Source organism: the organism of the source record quoted next, unplaced genomic scaffold (genome assembly GCF_019419815.1).
Source record: "Pyrus x bretschneideri cultivar Hongxiangsu unplaced genomic scaffold, Pyrus_bretschneideri_v1 Contig16, whole genome shotgun sequence".
In the NCBI taxonomy this organism is placed as follows: domain Eukaryota; kingdom Viridiplantae; phylum Streptophyta; class Magnoliopsida; order Rosales; family Rosaceae; genus Pyrus; species Pyrus x bretschneideri.
The window spans coordinates 1232799-1253985 of record NW_025999457.1 but is presented as its reverse complement, the minus strand read 5'-3'; the positions used below and the strand labels follow the sequence as shown (position 1 = coordinate 1253985).

The window sequence follows — 21187 nt, the reverse complement described above, 5'->3', positions numbered from 1 at the left end:
AGGCTCAGAAGAATTGGGTATGAGAAATTTATCAGCACAGATTCATCAGAGTGGTGCATGACTTCCTCAGGTGATCATCATCGCCCCTCCCTCCCCACGAATGCATACGATGCTAAACAAACACCCGCAGACTCACTCGCTCACTCGCAGAGACAGACACAGAAAGAGCGCCCGACGGACGAACTATTTTACGGAGGCCTTCGGCGGTGTAATTTATAGAGATGTGCGCGAAACCCTAGCTGCCAGCCCCTCGATTTTGCACGGTGCAAAGACAAATGTACCCTAATATTTCTATCAGGCTAAGCTGAGGGATGCAAAGCCCATTCGTTTTCGTTTCCGCCTGATGAGATGAGAAGAGAAGGCCCATGGTTATTTTTTCGCTTTTCAGATAGGCTTTTTTTTAGCATTTTTGCAATGCTCAAAACTCAGTTTTAATCTCATTTTCTCTCCGGAACTCGATTGGTTTCACAATTTTCTTACACTGGAGCATAATAATATAGTTATTTCATCCTTGTTGATTCTCTTTTTGAAACCAAGACATTACATCGAATTTTATGAGAGAGGATCCTAGCCGGATCCTCCAATAACATATGTTCATCGTACATCGTACAATCAATTTTTGTCAGATACTGGTTATAAACTCTCTCCCTTATGCAACATGGACCCCACTTAACAAGCCTTAATGCCGCGTGGCAAAATTGATTTTTCACCGATTTGACGTGGGACAAAATTTGAGTTCCATGGACTTTGGTGGAACAAATTGAGTTCTAAAGGAACAGAATAACGCTAAATTCACAATGCATAAGTGAGGTTGGCTATATGAATCATAAAATGCCACTACGCTCGGTGAAGTATTATGTGCAAAATTACTTTTAAGATTTCTTTCTTTCAAACGAATTCACAAAGAGAAGATTAGTTTGTCTCAAAAAAGCGATAACACGTGCTAATATAAACACATTCTATACCGAAATTCAAATTTTATTTTCAAAGGTTGTATTCAAATTGTTTTGTGGCTTGGAGATACGTTCACACAGTCAAAATGGCATTACCTCTGTCAGTATGTCTATCCATCGCTCCATCATTCTGTACCCCCCACCGCTGATCAAAGAAACAATCCATTCTTGATCCGAAATTCATGAATGTCGTTAGTCCTGTTGACGAGCTACCTCCATAAACCACCAACTCTTCCGGCCAGCGCAAGTATAACGACGTCGTCTAAAAATCACGCCGAAATCACAACATTTATAATTCACTCGTGTTCGTCTTACGTACAGTTGTTGGCATCATCTCCATGCTCTAGTCCGAGACGTTGAAGCTTTAGACTGGGACTGCTGCCTCCTACCACCGCCTATGCCACTGTCACTGACACTACCTCCAACAAGATTGTCCTGAACTTCAGAAAACTCTCTATTCCATGAGTTCAAGGGGATAAGATAAGTATCATCCTTGATGCTCTTCCTCTGCTCCTCGTGGCGTTTCACATTCTCGGATATCTGATGCAAGGTTTTGTTTATCTTTGCAATTCCTCTTTCCACTGGTTCTACCACATGGGAAACTGTATACTTCATGTCATCAACGATCTGAAACAACAAATTAGAACAGCAGAGTGACCATTGATTCGAGAAAAGAGTTTTAAATGAAATACAGAAAAAGCATGCACTGTTAGGATTAATTACTCACAATTTCTCCACTTCCAAAAATCACATCACGAACACTCTGGGGGAAATTCAGCCGCTTTTCTCTCTCATCATGCCGTGCTACTGCCAGATGCATTCTGGTTGTTCTTTCACAATCACGCACCTCTTCTGGATCAGGAGGTGCTCCCAGTGAGGCATAGTCAGTCATCACAGCAACATTACGAACACATCTTTCTCCACGTTTGTAAGGTACAGCTGGAAACACATACAGGTGGACTACAGCAGCAACACCCATCTGTTTAACGAGTTTGAAATCAAAACCCGTTGAATTTCAGGATCTTATTTGCTAAAAGCTTCTATCTATTGAACATCAATAAAAAATTACAACAAACAGGTACATGAAGGACCTATTCAGAATGCTCGGCTCATGTATCATAAACTATTATATGCATGAAGGTCATAAATTATTTAATTAGGGCTTAGGGCTCTATACGCAAATAAATATAGGGTTTAAATACAAGAGACTCTTTATATCTTACTATGAAAGATACCCTTTGTTTCTCTAGTTCTTTAAAGAACTTCAGTGGCTTACACTAACAGTAGCAAGGAGAGTGACTTTCCATTGTTTTCCTTTATAAAACATGGTACGATTACAATTCAAAGTTGAACCTGATTAATAATACAATAAATTAGAACAACCCATCTAGAATAAACTTGATCTCCAATGAGATCCTAGGTTTCTTCTGACCATCCAAAACACTAGTCCAACTCATTAACCAACCTACTTCGTTTCAGAACAAATTCAATTCACTCATCAATATGTCAAATGTTAAGGACATGTTAGGTCTTCAAGCCCTGCAACATTGGACGTAATACAATTCAACAGCACACTTGAATGGTTAGTCGTTAGTCATTCTCATTACGCACCTCTATGCATATGATGTAGTCTTGTATCCGAGTTTTCAGCTCCTGAGCCAATGACCCTTTGAAGGCACCCATAGAGAAAAGAAATGCAACAGCGACACCTTGCCACCATGTCAAGAACACAATTGACTTGAAAGTCAGAAACTTCGCCAAGGGTTTAATGGGTTGTAATTTGTCTTTAATGACGGAGTAAAACTGTACAAGGCAATATAGGGCCCATGTCTGACTAAAATTCAGAACAACTGCCAAGTACGGATAGCTGCAAGCAAACAAAATAATTCAGAACAGTGTACATGAGCATTACAAGAGAAACACGTGTAACACTACAAAAAAGATTGTACAAAAATCACAGTTGTGAATCATCCTAAGTATGTGCAAACATTTATGTGCTCAAGAAAGTATGTGGAAGTGTGCGCATGTATGGATCAAGCATCAATACATAAGGCATACTCAACCTGTCATCTAAGAAGACATGGAATAATTGTCAACTAGTAAAGGTCAGACAAACAAGATTTTAGACCTAAATAAAACAGAAACAAATATCTTACCCATATCTCCAGTCAAATTTCCCTTCTCCATAAACACCACAAGTCTCAAGAATCATTGCTAGCAAAGCGCAGATCAATTTCACTATCATCTGGAAAATAATGTTTCAATATGACCAAATAAGGCTGAAAAATTTCAAGGAAGTCAAATAATTTAAATAAATTTTCAACAGGAAAATGAGTACATACATACTGAACGATGCCAACTTTCACAGCATGGTAGAATGTGGAGCCAAGAGGCCAGTCTCCTATGAGGCAATTCAGTGGGAAAGGATGCTCTACAACTCCATAAGCATAAGCTTCTTTCAAAAGAGGTGTGCTCGAATCGACTACGCTCTTACTCTCCATAAATTCAATTGTCCTCTCTTCACCACCTTCACATACAAAAATGTATGTCCACAAGGAGGCAAATTATTTCAGGTTTACATTATTAAACATGTTAAAAAAACTTGGTTATTTTCTCATCACTAGGAAGATTACTTATCAACATATAAAGTTTCATTAATGTGTGCTGAGCAAAGAATAGTCCTAAGGAAAAAAGATACTGATTAATCTCATTATTAATAATCACAGAGGAATCAGCATTCACATTTCGGTTACATACCTAAGCAGGCTATCAGGTATCTCTCAAAACAATATAGTGCAAAAGCCTCATAGCAGTCCCGAATTGCTTCGCAGTTGAAGGCCGCATTTGAGTCCAACAGTGACAAAAACTGCAGCAAACAGCATAAATACCCACAACAGCTAATTAATCCACAAAATGGTAAATACTAATTAAAATAGCAGTTTGGATACCTCAAAGACTAAAAGCAGACAGATACCAAGAAAAAACACCAACTGTATGTCGACATATTACTTTTGTAATACAGTTTCCAACAATTAGAATTCCAACAACTAGAGCAGACTTCGCAAATTGAATATCTTTAAGAATTGAAGACAAAGGACCAATTATGAAGAAATATTATGCCTGTCATAACTCTAGGATTTGCAGTCAAAAGGCAATTCCTGCCTCTAAGAAACTTTGCGAAATTATCTCCAGTTTTAACAAGTAACAAACCCCCCCCCCCCCTCTCTTCTACGAATGAGGTAATAGTATAATCTTGCACAAGACATGAAATACATCTCAATTCTGTTTTCTATCATTTGAACAGGTTGGCATTACCGAACTAATATGTTGCAATTGAATCCCTATACTTATCAACATATCTGGCACACTACAATTTTTCTTTCATAACACACAAGCAAACACAACTTCTTCCAATACATCCATTTGAAGTTGTAGCCTTCCAAATAAGATCCTGCCAATACTCAATCCAGTACACATTCCAAAGGAATGTGCATTCATTTGAGCTCCATATCTATAATAATAACTACGTCACACCTCTTAGTGCCAAGCGTATTTTCCTTGAAAAGAATTCCACGAACTGTTATTCCGTTACATACTAAATTTGTAACTATTTTCTAACTAATTGATAAGGGTAAAGTCGTAAAATGGCTTCATTTTTAACAACCCTTGAACAGTATGCGTATTCTCAGTAAACTAAAAGCACTTCATCACCCCCAACAAAACTCAAATTGTTCTGAATATATTAATATAAAGGTTGATTTGTAGCAATATAAATAATTATACTTATATAGAATATTGCGAAAAACTAGCATACAACAGAGGAAAGTGATAGCAAAAAGTACAGTCATACCGATTCCAATGCATAAACAGGAACCATCAAAATGAGACCAATCAGAAACTTCTGCTCCTGAAAATAGATAAACAGAAAAGAAAACATTGTCACAAAAGATGAATCAAAGTTATCTTCAAACACAGAAGCAATATAAAATTTCTCAGGAGGAATACAAAGATTAGACCTCTGGCTGATTATATGCAGCTAAATGCTCGAAGATAAGGTACATGGAGAGAAAGAGAGCAACAAGTACGAAAATGCTAGCACTGAGGATTGGCCAGCTGAAAGCTGCTGATGATTCAGCACCAAGGTTGAGTGACCACATTTCTCCTAATCTGCTCGAGGACTCAACTAGGGATATAAAGAAAAAGGAAGAACATAAAATTCCCCTCCATCCCATTGAGTTAGAGTCTCAAAATATATGGTTAAACTTGAGCCAATGAACGTGCTTTATAGTTTTGGTTAGGCTTTGAGAACATAAGGAAGAAGCATCCAGGGAAAACGAAAATCTGCAAGAATGGAACATTTTAATTAATGTAAAAAGTACAAGCACTACTATTTAACAGTCAGAAAACAAATATCATAACAGATACTGATCTTTTAACTCGTGATATTTCTGGTGAAACATACAGAGATGTATAATACTAATTCTAACATAATACCGTGATCAAAGCAAAAGATGCCCTTAAATGTCTTCCATCAACATAACTCTTCATTACAAGCAACATGCAAAACCAAACAAGATAAATAGTCAGGAACTCATAAGTTTCAAATCACTACATTCAAAAGTCTATAGCTTGCTTCAAAAGACATGATATCTGCGGGTTGTCCTAGGGTTGGAGTTCCTCAACCCGTCTATCTGCCAACATTTAGTTTGGGTTAAAAACAAATATAACTCTTTTTCCCAAATACAACCAGTGTCTGTCTGCCAGCGTTTAATCCGGGTTGGATTCAACTGGTCAGGTTCATCCAACCAACCGAATGCCCATACCTAGATGTCATCAACGCTTGCACCAAAATTACAAAGCTTAAAGTACAAACCTTGCACCTTATCAACGCTTACGGAACTCATAATTTGTATCATTAATAAACAGTACTAGATCTCTAATACACATAAAATCAACACAAAACACAGTGATTAGTACACTAATCAGTATCAAATAATAACCATTGAGTATTATTTCCTATCTAGTGTAACACATTCTACTAATCTGCCATTGACTGTGAAATTAAAACATTCTAGTACAAAAAATAAGAGTTATTTTTCTTTATTTTCTTAGCAGCCGGACAAATTTAGCAACAAATTTATTTCCATCACCAAAAGCTCTAACTTCCAGAAGCAGAATACAAAAAAGCAACAGCAATTAATTCACATTCGTCACTAAAAATCAAAGGATAAACCCTAAAACTTCCATCACAGAGAAAAATCTTAACCTTTTGCGAAAGAATTGAATACGGACCAGAAACAGTCATAATTCATGAAGACGAAAAAAGGAATAGAAAAGATTTCTGAAAAGGAAACTGATAGGTGGGATTGCATACGAACCTGTGCTTGGGGTTTTCCCGGGAAAATTTGACAGTGAAATTACTTTCCGCGAAAATCGCAAGGAAAATTATAATTCGTCCGGAAAGAAGACGTTTTCCCTTTTGCTTCGGCTGGTTGGGGAAGACCATCGTAGAGTTAATTTTTTATTTTTAATTTAATATTAAATAAAGAAACACGACTAAGCTTCACAGGGCAGTGACCTAAATTTTTGCGACGGATTTACATCTGACCGTGGCAGCGTTACATCTGGCAGTGGGGTATGATCGTGCGGCTTTCGGGTTGTCGTCCTACGAGAAAGCTCATTCGCTGTGGTTTTAGATGTATGACGTCGAATTAGGAAAGGGTAACTTTATTTCCACGCAAGCAAGTGCACGTGGCAAGATCTCACTCCGGTGTCCACGTCAGTTCTACACTGCCTCGGTTCAAGACATTTTTTTGTGGAATGAGATATTCAGGTACTCATTTTTACTTATTCTATGTGTTTTAAGTTTTTAATTGTCGGATCGGATGAATTAAAAAAAATCAAAGGACATAAATTACAAAGGGTATGTAAGAAGTAAAAAGAGGTGTATGGATAGCACAACCCTTTTTTGTTTGCGTTTTGATATATGTGGCTCGTGTTCAATTTCGTTCATTAAATATCTTTTTTTTTTTTTTAAGAATTTAATTAACATTTTCTAAAATATTGGTACACTTAATTTATGATATACATTTACATTTTTGTTACGTATTGTTTTTTTGATACTTTTTAAACTTAAATGTTTTAAAAGTCGATATGTCTACTTTCAAATATATCATGAGTATTAAATATACTTTTTATATACCTATACGTAAATTTTTAACAAATTAGTAAAGTTTTCTTATAGAAGTATTATTGACATTTTTTTAAATAAGAGACTAATTAAATATAAAAATAATAAGTAAAAAATTACCTTTTAAATGATAATGAAGAATTAGTTAAATTCTAATAAGTCACGAATTTAAAATTTTTATCTTGTAGCAAATTATCTGTTGAGTTGACAATTAATCAAGAACCAGGATCCTCGCCGGATCCATTCCCTAGGATCACGCAATCCTATCCGTTTATCGTATATCATACGGTTAATTTTCGTTAGGTACTATTTATATTTGAATTTTAAATTTTAAATTTTAAATGATTAATGATCGCACGATATACGATGAACGGACACGATTGCGTGATCCATAGGATCCCTAGGAAATGGATCCGAGGAGGATCCTGGTTCATTAATCAAAGCATCTTAATTAAATTTTGTAATAAAAAACAGATGGTTAGTCTAAATAAGTGGGAAAAATGTATGGGATTATAATTCATCATTTTTTTTAGTTTTCTATTTGTGTATTTTTGCTTATTACTCTAAAGTAGGTGAGTAAAAATATTGCAGTCCTGTTTTTCTACCTACATATAATTACTCCTACTGTAAAAAGCTTAAAAACTAAAATCTTATTTCTCTACCTACTATTATTTCCAAAATAAACATAATATCTAAAACTACATTAATGAAATTTTCTTTACCAATCAAATGAGGATGAAAATATATCTTTGTGTTCTATTACAACAAAAAAGTTAAAGATTGTAACGTAATTTTACAAAACAAAATTTTGTTATTTTTTTTAAACCTTACCTATATATAATTTTATTATCTCTAATTTAAAATAATAAAAAATAAAAAACAACCTCTCTCCCTCTCTCCTTACTCCTAGGTTCTCTCTTACTCTCTTCAATTTTAATTTTCAATTTTAATAATAACTACATCCTTTTATTTACATTCAATTTTAATTAGATGATTAGAATAAGATCTAAATAAATAAATAGGACGTAGTTTAGATAAATAAATAAAAAACTGAAAATTAAAATAGGATTTAGATTAGGGAAAAGGATCTTTGTTGGATTCTTTTTTTGAGGTTTCGAAAATTCCATGATCGTGACCATTTATCGTATATTATGTAGATTAATTTTTATTAGATACTATTTATATTTAATTTTAAATTTTAAATTTTAAATTTTAAATAATTTATTTTCATATAATATATGATGATAAACGATCGGGATCACGAAATCCGAAATCCTCAATCCTCATGCAAAGTTAGAACACCTTAGTTCATCTGTCAGTGCAAAATAAAATAAAAACGCAAGAGCCATAGAACACCTTCATCTGTCACTGTTTGGCACTCTGTCTCTAAGCTGAAGAAGAAGAAGAAGAAGTGGCTCATGCTTCACAGTGGCGGAAGGAGGTGATATTTCATTTGCTCCGCCGTTTTTTGGTTTCCTACTCGGTACCGAATGCTCTGCCATTGTTGATTCCTTTTGATTTGTTGGTGTTAATTTGCTGGGTTATTGGAATATCAGTTCAATTTAGATAGTTGAGGTTTAGATTTGGCTTGATTACGCTTTACAACTCTATTAAGTATTGGGTTTTAGGGATTTCAATCTCCTTCCTCTTCTTCTTATTCGATTTACCCTTTGCAATCGTACATGTCCTAAACTAAAGAAAACTAAATAATAGAAACAAAAACTAGAAAGCCTTGCATAAACCTTACCATTTGAAATTTAGTCGTTGAAAATGCAGCTTCTTACAAGTAAATGGCACTACTTTGTTCTTAGTTCCCTTTCCAATTTTCAGATTATATATACAAATTTAACACTCCTTGTCTATATCAGAAGTCAAAATTAAGCTACTTTTACATCTCAACATGGAAATATTTTTTCTCAAGACCCTCAAGTGATAGTAATGCTCAATGCCCTATTTATCACCATTGGATTGGATGAGTTTAAATTTCAAGATGTGTATAGTGGATAGACACAAATCTCAAAATTTGAACTCGTCCAATGGTAATAAGTAGGGTGGTGAGCGAAAATGCACCCTTTCAACAAAGACAACATATACTTGTCATGTAGAGTAAGTTTCAAGACTAAGCATTAACATTTTGTGTTTACAATCACTAATCCCGTTTGTGGTAGAACAACCGACTCATTTTCTTGTTACCTTGTATTCTCATAGGCAACAGAAAATGCACGTCTCAAATTCTCCCAACGAACAAAGGATTTCCAAACACAGAATATACCAGTGTCACAGTTCTCTTTGCAGTCTTTTCCTATTTTTTTTCTTTGACTTTAATTCTACCTGCAAAACGATTTTCACCCTTACACTCTAGTTGGTTACGCAGCTTGTAAGAGAGGAGAAATGAGAAGCCATAGACTACTCCCGTGCCTGTGCTAGCAACTGAAGCTAGTATCACTCATACAGACAAGAGCAGCGCCCTCCTAGCTCTTCTACGTCAGGCACAAACCTCTTGAAGTCATAAAATGATGAATCCCTCAATACTCATGCATCCCTCTAAGCCTTTTGTCTCTCCTCTGTATTCCACTCCTCGCACCAGGTTCGTACAACACGATATCTTTTCAGCTGTAACTTTCTTCAAACATCTTTTATGCACTATTTTCCAATACCTGTTTTGCTTGTTGAAGTTAATTCAGTTTGGTAAATTTTCTTATGTGTATGTGTCCCTCCTTCTATTCAGGACCAATGTAACTGAGAGCATTGCTATTGAAGGTCGCAACCTGAGCTACTCGGTTGCGATGAGGCAAGGTAAAACATTACCAATTCTTAGAGATTGCTCTCTGCGCATACCTTCAGGGCAGTTTTGGATGCTTCTTGGACCCAACGGGTGCGGGAAATCTACCCTCTTGAAGGTATATAAAATTCCCGGCATACTTTTTCTTTCTTGAAGGATATTTGTTATTTGGTTTGATGTTGTTTCTCATGGTTCCTTTAAGTTTGTATGCTAAAATTTTGGTTCTCAATATGGAATTAAAAAAAGGAATAATAGTTCATTTCTTCTATATTGTTCTGAAATTTGCAGATTTTGGCTGGTCTCTTGAATCCAACAATTGGAAGTGTGCATGTGAAGAGGCCTAGGAGTTTTGTTTTTCAAAATCCTGATCATCAGGTTCATTTTTATCATGATGGATTCTATGCTTTAAATTTTAGTTTCACTTTGCTGGCCTTGTGACTTCAAAATCAAAAAAATTATGTTCTCGAGTTGTAGAGAGCTTCAAGAAAGAAAACAGTACAGAAGTTTGATTTTGAAATGTTAGAGAATGAAATTGTAGTGTTGGATATCTGCTTAGGTTTCAAGATTGTCAGGCATGGTTTTTGGTCGTCAAGGTTAGAGGATGTTTACTGCGACGCTAAACCGATCAAGATAGGAATCAATTGTCCTATTAGAAAGAGGAGTCCTGACTGATAATTTTGATTTGAAGATGAATTCCTTAGGAGGCCTATTCTTATATAACTTCAAACTGTGGATTGGCCTGTGAGAGCTCTATGTTGAGTGAGACTGGGATATTGACAAGAAAATAAGAAAATTTTAGGTTGAATTGAATACTAAAACAAGTTTTAACGGTATCTCACTACTGTAAAGGTTATGGACATAACTACTGGTGTCTGTGCGAATATCCAATGTCAGAATCTTTTCATGTTGCAGGTAGTGATGCCTACAGTTGAAGCAGATGTAGCATTTGGCCTTGGTAAGTTTAACCTGACCCCTGATGAAGTCAAATCTAGAGTGTCAAAAGCTTTGGATGCTGTCAGCATGTCGAAGTTCATGCAGGTAACGTAGAAACAATATGAGTTAACATATTTCTACAACATCCACCAAATATTTTAGCAAGAAGTTCACAACTTTATCTCTTGTCACGTTAGAGGTCAGTTCAGACTCTCAGTGGTGGCCAGAAGCAAAGGGTTGCCATTGCTGGTGCTTTAGCAGAAGCATGTAAAGTTCTGTTATTGGATGAGCTGACAACATTTTTGGATGAAAATGATCAGGTACTTTTTCTACCATCTATCCAAATGGGAAATGTTTTCTTGCCAAACTATGTTGGACCATTGATCGGGTTGATTTTTGCCAAAATGTGTGGTCCAGATTTGTAGGTCAACATAAGCATTCTGCTTGCAACATAAGTTTGGCAAGATAACATTACTCCCATTTAATTCTTTAGACTAAGAACATGTCAGGAATCTTCTGTGAAGAGGAAAAAAATTAAAATAAAATCATGAGTGCTTTTGTAGATTTTGTACAAATTGTCTTCTCTATTTCCGGCCCCCTGAAATTAATCATGAGAACAACTCCATTACTGGTGTATCTTCATGAGGGATAGGAAAATCTATTTCTCTAACCAGAACTTTCGGGGTTTCGTAGAGAGGAGATAGAAAAGAAGTAATTTAAAGAGGGAAGCATAAGTGAAGCAAAACGGTGAATTTGGACTTTGAAAATTTTGATTTCTATTTTGATAAAATTTACATAAAAATTTGATCATTTAAGAAATGGAGGGATTTGAACTAACAAGTTTTTCTTGAGCATTTGAAATCTCTTCTTCTCTTAATCAATTTACATGAGAACTTTATTAACACAAGAAATTAGTATTTCTAACCTTCAACAAAGAAAATTGAACTAAAATCTTGAATTCAGATCTCTCAGTTTAGATTCTTCCATCCAAATGGACCAAAGAACTTAAATGTGAATTCATAAGCATATAGCTTACACACAGCCACCACCAAGGCAGATGGTAGGACATGGCTTATTGGAATCTGGTCTTGGTTTAGCGATCTCCATATTACGGTGCTTAAGGTCATAATCAGACAATAAGCTACTGCTTGTAGAGTCAATTGGGTACCTTCATATGGCTTTTATTATCTACTATTTAACTTCTGTTATCAGTCATCTTATTCCCAGTTCCATATACTGAGTGTGAGTTTCTGAGATAGTTTTTAGGCGAAATAAACACTTTCTGGACAAAACTAAATTCCATTTCTTTGTTTCACCTTACTTCACTGTTATTAAGTTTTGGCTTTTATAACCAGATTGGGGTGATCAAAGCAGTTAGGAACTGTTTGGATAGCTCTGGAGATGTTACTGCTTTATGGGTCACCCATCGTCTTGAGGAACTTGAGTATGCTGATGGTGCTGTCTATATGGAAGATGGGAGAGTTAAAATGCATGGCAATGCAGCAGACATATTGGATTTCATTAAGACCAGGCAATCAGCTTATATCAAGGAAATCAATTCTTGAAAGATCATCCCACTCTTTGCAGAAAAACTAATAAGTCTGACTGTAGGGACTGCATTGATGACCTGCATGCCGTTGTTCAGGTACCAAGTTGATGCAATTGATATATCCGTATATCGTGTGCTAAATTAACAGGGCCAATAGTTTTTAGGTGGATTGGTGATAAAAAGCCATTATGTCAGCCTAGTTCTCTGGCTAGATCATTTTGTTTCTATTCTTTTTCTTCTGCGGAGAGGGGATCACTGTCGTTTATGTAATGTATGTTACAGGAATGATGAGGGAAGAGGCATTTGTGAGCAAACCAACACTGCTGATTCTGCGTTTGGCAGGTTTTCCGGAGTCTGAGAAGGCTGCAATCCTATTTTATTTGTAACATAACCATGTAAAACTGGCATTATTTGCATATAAAGAACGCTCGACTGTATGTTACGCTTGGATCATTTGGAATTTAAGCCTATTTTGCTGTATCAAGTTTTACTTTGATGGTCAGTGTGTGCAATCAAGTGCTAAATCACAGACTCGTGGCACATCCCTTGACAAGTGCGGGATTTGCTGAGGACCCGCAATCATCAATGGATTGGTTAGCGTCATGCCTACACGCGACTGACGCTAGCATATTTCGCCCGAGGTGTTACGCTCGTGTCCTTTTCGATGTCGAAGTTTTGGTTTGGACATCCACCAATAGTAATTCAAAAAGAACTTTGCTCGTTGCTGAACAGAGAGCATTCCAATGTTTTAGTTGAAGGCTGCCAAATTTGGTTGGGTGAGCCTCCACCAGACTTTGGATGATTGCCCAACATGCTTCACTTTTTAAATGCTAAAGTAGCCCGTGAATGATGCATCTTTTGTTGGTTCATAATCTCCCCTAAAGAGTTTAATTATTGGCTTGTTACGTACAATTTGATTCAGTTTCTAGAGTTGTAAAACTATGAATAAAGTGTTTTCCTTTTACTAAAGATAAATGAAAAACGTTTTTGAGGACAAATTTGATTTATGTCTACATTTCCAATAGCGATGTCAAATATATTTTTCAAGAGATGCTAATGATTTTTCTATATGACTTTTCAATTATTTTTAAATTTAAAATCGATCACATGAGCGTTTTAAGATTCATATAGTCAATCTCATAAGTGAGAAAAGACTTTGTTGTTGTTATATTTAAATTCAAATCTCAAGGATAATGATTAAAATTATACCATGATGTAACATGTTTAGCACTACTACCAAGTTAAGAATAAAAGAGTGATTTCAAGAGATGCTAACTATTTTTCTATATAAATTTTCAATTATATCTAATTCAATTCTCACGGATAATGATTAAAATTGCCTAGCATGATGTAACATGTTTAAAAATTAATGCAATATTTTAACCATTACAAAATGGCCTAGTGGTTGGAACGAATTCCAGACTTATATTTCACAATGCACGTCTTACTTCGATTTCTGATTCTGATGAGTCACACGATGATTTTTCCAATCTAGAAGAATGGACTCTCGAGGCAAAACCACCAATCGTTCTTTTTAACAAAAAACATTAATAGAGTTTTTTTTTATTTTATATATATATATTTTTTTTTTATTTTATTTATATGTATACTCTTATTTATTTGCAAGTGTAACCATTTTTTCTAGAAGAAGGATGATTAGGTAGTGAGGGAAACAGAATAAAAATATCTAATGCGACAAATGAGAACAACAAAAAAGCCGTAATTAGAGTCCTTAGATTAGAGCTGCATTATTAAATTATCAACAGATAAATAAAAATAATTATGAAAAATACGCGTAAGAATCTCTTCCATTCCAGTCAAAATTTTCAGTCTTGGATTTTCATGTCAGCATTGACGCCTCCCTCCTCGGTTGGACCTCCAACTCCAACGACCACCTTCATCCGTCACTGTTTGGCAATTCGCACTCCTCCATCTCCTAATTTAAGCTGAAGAAGCAGAAGAAGGAGGACAAGCTCGAGCTTTCTCTGTACTGCATCATGGTGGTCGCGTAGAGATGCTTCACGGTGGCTGAAAGAGGTGCTTTTTCTTTAGCTCCGCCGTTTTTTTTTTCTTCCCCAGTACTGAGAGCTCTGTTATGTTGAGGTTTAGCTTAATTTGAGTTGTTAATTTGCTGCAGTTGGTGGATTATTGGCTTAATTTGGGTACTTGAGGTTTAGATTTTGCTTAATTATGATTTTACAACTCTGATTAAATATTGGGTTTTAGGGTTTTAGGGATTTCTCCTCTTTACTCTTCTTAGTATTCGATTTCGATAATTTTTCAGGTGATTTTTCTACAAAGTTTTGGGAATTTTCCATCTGTTCATCCGATCAGCAAAGTATATAGTTATCTGAAGTTGGGAAAGTGACCTCTTTTGTCACTCGAATTCGGTATTGGATTGAGAAGTAGTTACCAGTTTTTATATAGGTTTGTATTTGCAATGAGTTCTTTTGAAAAGAATGATACCGATTTGGAAGGTGGAAACTTGCAAAAAGATGGAGATAAAACAACAAGGGGTAATAAGGTGGTTAAAATACATAATCAGGCCTTGTTGTCTGGCCTTGCATATTGCCTATCCTCCTGCAGTATGATATTAGTTAACAAATTTGTCCTCTCAAGCTACGACTTTGATGCTGGAATTTCTTTGATGCTGTACCAGGTAACACGATGGTTATCGCATTTGCATAAAAAGAGTGTTTTACTCAACTTTATTTGATCGAATAAATAGTTGTTGAGATTTAACTATCTCATGTTGCTCATGTGGATGCAGAACCTAGTCTCGGTTATAATAGTTTCTGTGTTGAATTTTACGGGCATCATATCGACAGAGCCACTAACATGGAGATTGGTTAAGGTCTGGTTGCCTGTGAATGTTATATTCGTTGGGATGCTCATTACAAGCATGTTTAGGTATGAAGTAGGAAGTGTGTTCTATTTAAGTTTATCTTGATACATTATTAAACAACACTTGACAAGCACTCTATCTAGGTTTGTGATACTTATGCTTATATTCTTGTTACATAAAATCTTGTATGAATCTTGAATTGAGGTTTCCATAATTCGTTAAGAAAATTACAATTTATGATAGTATTCATGGGTCTTTAATTCCCGCAGACCTAAAGTTGTCTTTTTACTCCACATTGTATTAAGTATTTAGTGCATTGTTTCTATTCTACAACCAGTGTGTTGCTCTTCTGGTTAGACCCCCTTACGTAGGGGCACTAGGGTGTATCTGTTGTCGGTGTATAACCATTAAAAATTCATGCCCTCTTGCTTTTCTCAGTTTAGTTAAATTCACGTTTGCAGCTTGAAGTACATCAATGTAGCGATGGTCACAGTCCTAAAGAATGTTACCAATGTGATAACTGCGGTTGGTGAAATGTATCTATTCCAGAAGCACCACGACGGCAGAGTATGGGCTGCTCTTTTTCTAATGGTACGTTCAATAAGTCAGAATGTCAGTATGGGAGATTCGCTTGTTGATGAATGTTTCAATCGGGATGTAAAACAACAAATCAACTTACTCTTTCGTCTTTTAATTAATGGCTCGTTGATTTTACCTGAGAATTCTTGTCCAGTCTTCCCTTTTAGTGTTGTTATTTGCCTCATCATGTTCCCTTGTGTTCTTATTTTTTGAAAGTTCGTGTGCACATCTTAATTTGTCAGATTGATGCTAAGAACAAAATGATGTTTAGGTAAAAAAAATCTGTTCTTCAAAATTATTATCCTAAAAAATTCTTTTGTCTTTTTCTTTGGTTTGGAGCTTGGCAATGAATATGAGAATTGAAAAGGCCAAATCAGATTGCATGCGTGGGTTAGTTAATTGTTGAAGTTCTGATTTTGATGAAACCAAGCCAAAGTCATTAGGCCAATACTCTGTTGAATTGATGAAAATATTAACTTATAGGAGTCTTCTGGCAACACTTACATCTTTGATGCATTATAGTAGTTCTCCAAATTTTGGGTTTGATGTCCTGTCGGGTAAGCTGATGATGTTCTGTAAGTGCATTTGCATGCATGGTTGCATGCTCATAGATTTATTGTCCTTGATTTCCAAGTCCAATTTTCACCAACCTAATACTATTCTAACATATTTTGTGAGTTTTCATTTGATGATATGGTTTTGAATCTAACATTTGCAGATAATTTCAGCAATTTCTGGAGGGGCCACTGATCTGTCTTTCCATGCCATCGGCTATGCATGGCAATTTATGAATTGTATCTTGACTGCGTCGTATTCTGTGAGTTCTATCTGTTCTGTACATTTTAGAATGTCATTCTGTGTATGTTCTTTATTCCACCTCCTTCCATGATCCGTTCCCCTCCCCCCTATTTTTGTGTACTTTGAAACAAGAATTTTAAATTGTTTCATATCAGAACTTCATGTAATTAGACCCTTTCCTTTGTGAGGAAGTTTTTTCAATAAAAATGATTAACCTAATTTCTTTTATTTGAGAATATGAATTAGGAAGCTACATCATACTTTGGTTTTAGATATTCCTTGACGAGGATTATTTTCAAATCTATGAAAACAATCTTTAATTGTTAATTGTGGCCATTACTAGTTATGCAATTCCTCAGTGAAAGAAAGGCAGTACTTTCCAAAACTAATTATAGACAATACAAATCATGTTTATCAGGTGGCAAAACAGTATCCTTTTTTTCTGGTCTTTTGGTTCGGTCTAATACAACTCAGTTTCTTATATGTCAGAGATTTTGTACCCCTTCTATTATTGAGTTGATAAGATTTTTACTTTATAGTGAAAAATCAACAAGATGTCAGAAATGGGCCCTCTGCTTGGATCTGAAATATAAGTGCTTGCTTGTATTTTCATGATCTGTGACTCCGTCTACTGGCTATTGATTAACTTGGTTTATGTTTTAATTGTTGTGACTCCGTCTACTGGCTATTGATTAACTTGGTTTATGTTTTAATTGTTGAATAAAGCTAATTATTATTTTATTTTGACAGCTGACCCTACGTAGGGTCATGGATACAGCAAAGCTTGTCACAAAATCTGGAAAGCTGAATGAGTTTTCAATGGTCTTGCTAAATAACACGCTTTCTCTGCCTTTGGGGATTCTCCTTATTTTTATTTTCAGAGAGGTTGATTATCTCTTTACAACGTGAGTATTCTATTTCTGGTACTGTTTCCCCACGTTTACCACCACACTCTTTCTACTGTGCTATATTGATGTAAGAAAGTTTTGACGATAAAGATGGGACGTTTGGAGTCTAAATTATATGTTTCCTGTTGTAAGTTTGGGCATATTTCATAGTTCAATGTGGGGGAGGATTATCAAAGCACTTTTTCTCTTCTTCGAGGTCATTTTGGTCATCGTAGTTAACTTTGGAAGTTTCTGGAGATATATAGAAGTATGGAAACAACTACAGTAGAAAGTCTAGTGTGAATCATCTAGTGGAAAGGAATGACTTACACAAACCCACATCCTCTTTAGATTTGTCATATTGATGATTAAATTAGAATGTAGATGAGAGGCATGGACCGAAATCTTGCAACTACTATTTTATGGGTGTCGTTTGACAGTAATGCCCGTTCCTTTTCCTCTTTCCCTTCTGAAATATTTGTAAAGTTTGAAGCATTCCAGATTGACACCACTTCCTCTAACGTATGATATAATCATTGAAAAGTATGCATGAAGTACTCCAACGTCTCCCAAGTTTTGTTTTTTCATTGTTGGTTTACTATGTTATTTGTTTTCTGCCTGAAACTGCAATTACTAGCTAATAATGTGTATGCAAAGTTGCAAACAGTTTCGCTTTGTTTTTCTTATAAATTTTCCTTTTCTTCTATCCTATGGAATCTAATGAAAGGTTGAATCAAAATGCAGACCACTTTTGAGGTCTCCAACCTTCTGGTTGGTAATGACGCTAAGTGGATTTTTGGGTCTTGCAATCAGTTTCACGTCTATGTGGTTTCTTCATCAAACAGGTGCAACCACATACAGGTAAGATGAATGTAGCCGATACATAATATGGTATATGTTGTTGCTACCTGGTTTGAGTGAGACTTTGATGACTCAACTTAAAGCTGGATACCTCATTCTTAACTTTCAAATTAACTATTTATTGCTTAAAATAAACTTCAGAAGACCGGGTGATAAATTTGATATCCCCTTTTCCAGGCTGAATAATTTTGTTACACAACATAATCGGGCCAGCTGATAGCTTATATTCATGATTTATGTAGTTTAGATGATCATAGGATTCTTGTGTTTCACTTTGTCAGTTTCTCCGGTTGCTTCTCGACTTTCCATTTATGTAATGACTAATAAGAACTTGGAACTTGGTTTTTCAAAAAAATTAAAAAATAAAAATAAAATAAGAAAACAACTCAAGACTTGGAAGTCAATTAAGACGATCCCAGTTTTTGTATGTGAAAACATTACCTTGTTAGTTTGTGTTATACCATCCAATTGGTTTAGCATGATTACATTGCTATGCTTATTTCCAATCATGTGGTGTTCGTGATCCATTTAACTGGACAGCTCTATATCTGCAGCCTTGTTGGCTCGTTGAATAAGATCCCTCTATCAGTTGCCGGTATTCTACTCTTCAAAGTGCCGACCAGTTTAGAGAACGCTGCTAGCATTTTCTTTGGTAAGTTCTCTCCATTAAACCGGAACAAGAATATGATATACCATACAACTTTGCAAGTGCAAGCTTGAGTTTTATAGCATCACCCACCATGAATTTTTCTTTCAATTTGTAGGTCTTGTGGCCGGAGTATTTTTCGCTAGAGCCAAAATGCGGGAGAGAGCTTAACCCGGAACATTGTAACTCGTTTGGATTATCTAATGACGGCCTAGGCTTTACTGGGTGAAGGCTGCATCCGGCTGCTTTAATATCTCATTCTTCAATTGTGGGAAACCATTTGTAGATTCTGATGGAGTCTCGTGAAGTGACGGAGAAAGGAGTGAGGAAGATTTTGCCCGTCGGAAAACTTCCATTCGACTTCGTCAGGCCATCTGGATATGTTGTATTGTACCAAAAGGAATACATCACCACTCATTCTTTTGTACCGTAACTCATGCTTCTACATCACCTTTGCTAATCTTTTCTATAGAAACATCTTTTGCTAAATCAGGAAATAAATTAGCTCCTCAAGAAGAAAATAGTACCATTAGATTAAATGTGTTTCTTATTACAAGCGATGTAAGTGTTCCAAGCTATACTAAGGGGAGGACGAGAGTTTGAACCCAAGCACAATTGGTTAAAGATGAATGCTCAATGCTTGCACAATTAGATTAAAAGTTCGTTTTCTAATATTTACGGTAAGGGGTAAAATAAAGAGTTAATAGGCACATCTTGATCAAAAAAAAAAAACCAAAAAAGAGTTAATGAGCACAGCTGAAATCACTCACGTCTTGTTTTTTCTTTTCATTATGTTTTTCTTATAGAAGTCATATTTTAGACTAATTTCATCTCAATTATAGGAAGAAATCAAACTTGAATGTAGAAAAGCGAGCACAACAACGTTCTAAATAAGTTAAGTAAGTTGGCTAAGTGAGAGTCTAGTTAAAAACTTGAACTTGACTTTGCTGCCAAAAAAAGTACATTAAAACGCGTCAACACTATGCCAAATGAATACAATCAATTTTTATTTTTATTTTTTGTAACGAGGACAAACTGAGATGTCCATGTAACCTGAAGACTTTTAGCAGCTAAGTAAGTTCACATGGTTTTCATTTTCTAATAAACTAGGTTGCATGATTAATTATGCGTAACTAGATGATTATATATAAAGTCCAATTATACTGCAGCAACGAATCAAAGTCAAAGTGCAATTGTCGGATAATATTGTAGTAATTAAATATATATTGAAGTCATAATCAGAATACAATTGTGTACACTGATTACTTTACCCTCAAATACATTCCCAGAAAAGCCAATTCAAAATATTCCTATTAAATACATTTTTACTTTCATTCAACAAAAAAAAAGGTTCATTTTTTCTATTACGAACGATATTTTACAACATTGTACACCAAAGAAAGCGAGAGCATTTTGAATGTGGAATACAATAAATTGAAGAGAAATGTCCTAATTAATCATCAGAGCAAACCACCACTTATACTTTAAATACATTTTTAGAGAGACTAATTTTATAATTGATGCAGTTATGTCTAAAACCAGTACTTCATGCACACAAAAAAAAAAATTCAAATGCATAGGGTTCATCTCACTACCACTTTTGGAGTTTGGGGTTGATTTTGAAGAGCTTTTAAAATGACTGAAAACACTTTTAGAAAAAATGTTTTTGAATTCCAAAAGCACTTGAAATGTTTCCTAAAAGAAACACCGGTTATCTATTTCTTCCAGAAAACACTTCAAGTATTTTTTTCAAAACAAATGCTTCTTGACAGAAACCCTAATTATGTACTTCTTTCATGAAGTACTTCAAGTGCTTTTTCAAGATTTACTTGCGTTTTTTACTAAAAATTGATTATAAAAACACTTTTAACAAAAGCGCTTTCAAACTTTAAAAGTAATTCCAAACGAGTCTCTAATCACATACTTTATAAGTAATGCTATTCCCACATTTTCGTACTATATTTTCATACCATTTTAGGTGGTATTTGATGTGAACAGCCACATTATTTGAATTAATCAAATTTTTAAATTTAATTCATTATTTAATAAACTAATAATTAAGAAAAACTAATTAATTAAATGATGATTGTGGTATCGAAGAATCTTTCTCCTCCCTTTCCTTAAATTTTGCAAATTTTTCAAATGAAGTGGTTGTTTACATCAG

General features: G+C 35.1%; 3 protein-coding genes and 1 non-coding gene across 9 annotated transcripts; 2 read left to right on the top strand and 2 right to left on the bottom strand.

The window, feature by feature from the left end:
- LOC125475855 lies at window positions 1-86 on the bottom strand. The gene has a single exon (XR_007257243.1). It is a non-coding gene; the product is annotated as a small nucleolar RNA Z221/R21b (small nucleolar RNA).
- Window positions 87-849: 763 nt separating this feature from the next.
- LOC103951158 (protein LAZ1 homolog 1) lies at window positions 850-6471 on the bottom strand. Of its 2 annotated transcripts, XM_009362468.3 has the most exons (10): window positions 6332-6453; window positions 5448-5495; window positions 4970-5294; window positions 4804-4860; window positions 3711-3819; window positions 3296-3480; window positions 3110-3198; window positions 2565-2820; window positions 1681-1932; window positions 850-1580 (listed from the first exon to the last, which is right to left on the bottom strand). In XM_009362468.3, the coding sequence occupies exons 3-10, from the start codon at window positions 5183-5185 to the stop codon at window positions 1284-1286; spliced, it is 1461 nt and encodes a 486-aa protein (XP_009360743.2). In that variant the 5' UTR covers window positions 5186-5294; window positions 5448-5495; window positions 6332-6453; the 3' UTR covers window positions 850-1283. The 2 variants fall into 2 exon arrangements, with proteins under 2 accessions (XP_009360743.2, XP_009360742.2); XM_009362467.3 differs by lacking the exon at window positions 5448-5495 and having other exon boundaries at window positions 6332-6471.
- Window positions 6472-8415: 1944 nt separating this feature from the next.
- LOC103951156 (ABC transporter I family member 10) lies at window positions 8416-12891 on the top strand. 3 transcript variants are annotated; one of them, XM_048580813.1, is made up of 9 exons: window positions 8416-8584; window positions 9352-9425; window positions 9518-9730; window positions 9872-10043; window positions 10214-10300; window positions 10838-10963; window positions 11056-11178; window positions 12214-12503; window positions 12690-12891. In XM_048580813.1, exons 3-8 carry the CDS (start codon window positions 9657-9659, stop codon window positions 12421-12423), a joined length of 792 nt encoding a protein of 263 aa, XP_048436770.1. In that variant the 5' UTR covers window positions 8416-8584; window positions 9352-9425; window positions 9518-9656; the 3' UTR covers window positions 12424-12503; window positions 12690-12891. The 3 variants fall into 3 exon arrangements, with proteins under 3 accessions (XP_048436770.1, XP_009360740.2, XP_018503912.2); XM_009362465.3 differs by lacking the exon at window positions 9352-9425; XM_018648396.2 differs by lacking the exon at window positions 9352-9425 and having other exon boundaries at window positions 8416-8626.
- Window positions 12892-14176: 1285 nt separating this feature from the next.
- LOC103951155 (GDP-mannose transporter GONST1) lies at window positions 14177-19555 on the top strand. 3 transcript variants are annotated; one of them, XM_048580812.1, is made up of 10 exons: window positions 14177-14444; window positions 14545-14569; window positions 14692-15066; window positions 15178-15317; window positions 15714-15843; window positions 16550-16648; window positions 17380-17534; window positions 18261-18377; window positions 18932-19029; window positions 19142-19555. In XM_048580812.1, exons 3-10 carry the CDS (start codon window positions 14848-14850, stop codon window positions 19192-19194), a joined length of 1011 nt encoding a protein of 336 aa, XP_048436769.1. In that variant the 5' UTR covers window positions 14177-14444; window positions 14545-14569; window positions 14692-14847; the 3' UTR covers window positions 19195-19555. The 3 variants fall into 3 exon arrangements, with proteins under 3 accessions (XP_048436769.1, XP_048436768.1, XP_009360739.2); XM_048580811.1 differs by having other exon boundaries at window positions 14545-14578; XM_009362464.3 differs by lacking the exon at window positions 14545-14569.
- Window positions 19556-21187: the final 1632 nt, after the last annotated feature.

Coding starts and splice junctions, on each gene's coding strand:
- LOC103951158 (XM_009362467.3), bottom strand. CDS start 5,185: ATGGGATGGAGGGGAATTTTATGTTCTTCCTTTTTCTTTATATCCCTA. Junction 1,933..2,564: donor ACTACATCATATGCATAGAG/GTGCGTAATGAG, acceptor CTCGTTAAACAG/ATGGGTGTTGCTGCTGTAGT. Junction 1,581..1,680: donor TTTTTGGAAGTGGAGAAATT/GTGAGTAATTAA, acceptor TTGTTGTTTCAG/ATCGTTGATGACATGAAGTA.
- LOC103951156 (XM_009362465.3), top strand. CDS start 9,657: ATGATGAATCCCTCAATACTCATGCATCCCTCTAAGCCTTTTGTCTCT. Junction 10,301..10,837: donor TTCAAAATCCTGATCATCAG/GTTCATTTTTAT, acceptor TTCATGTTGCAG/GTAGTGATGCCTACAGTTGA. Junction 11,179..12,213: donor TTTTGGATGAAAATGATCAG/GTACTTTTTCTA, acceptor TTTTATAACCAG/ATTGGGGTGATCAAAGCAGT.
- LOC103951155 (XM_009362464.3), top strand. CDS start 14,848: ATGAGTTCTTTTGAAAAGAATGATACCGATTTGGAAGGTGGAAACTTG. Junction 15,318..15,713: donor CTCATTACAAGCATGTTTAG/GTATGAAGTAGG, acceptor TCACGTTTGCAG/CTTGAAGTACATCAATGTAG. Junction 16,649..17,379: donor TCTTGACTGCGTCGTATTCT/GTGAGTTCTATC, acceptor TTATTTTGACAG/CTGACCCTACGTAGGGTCAT.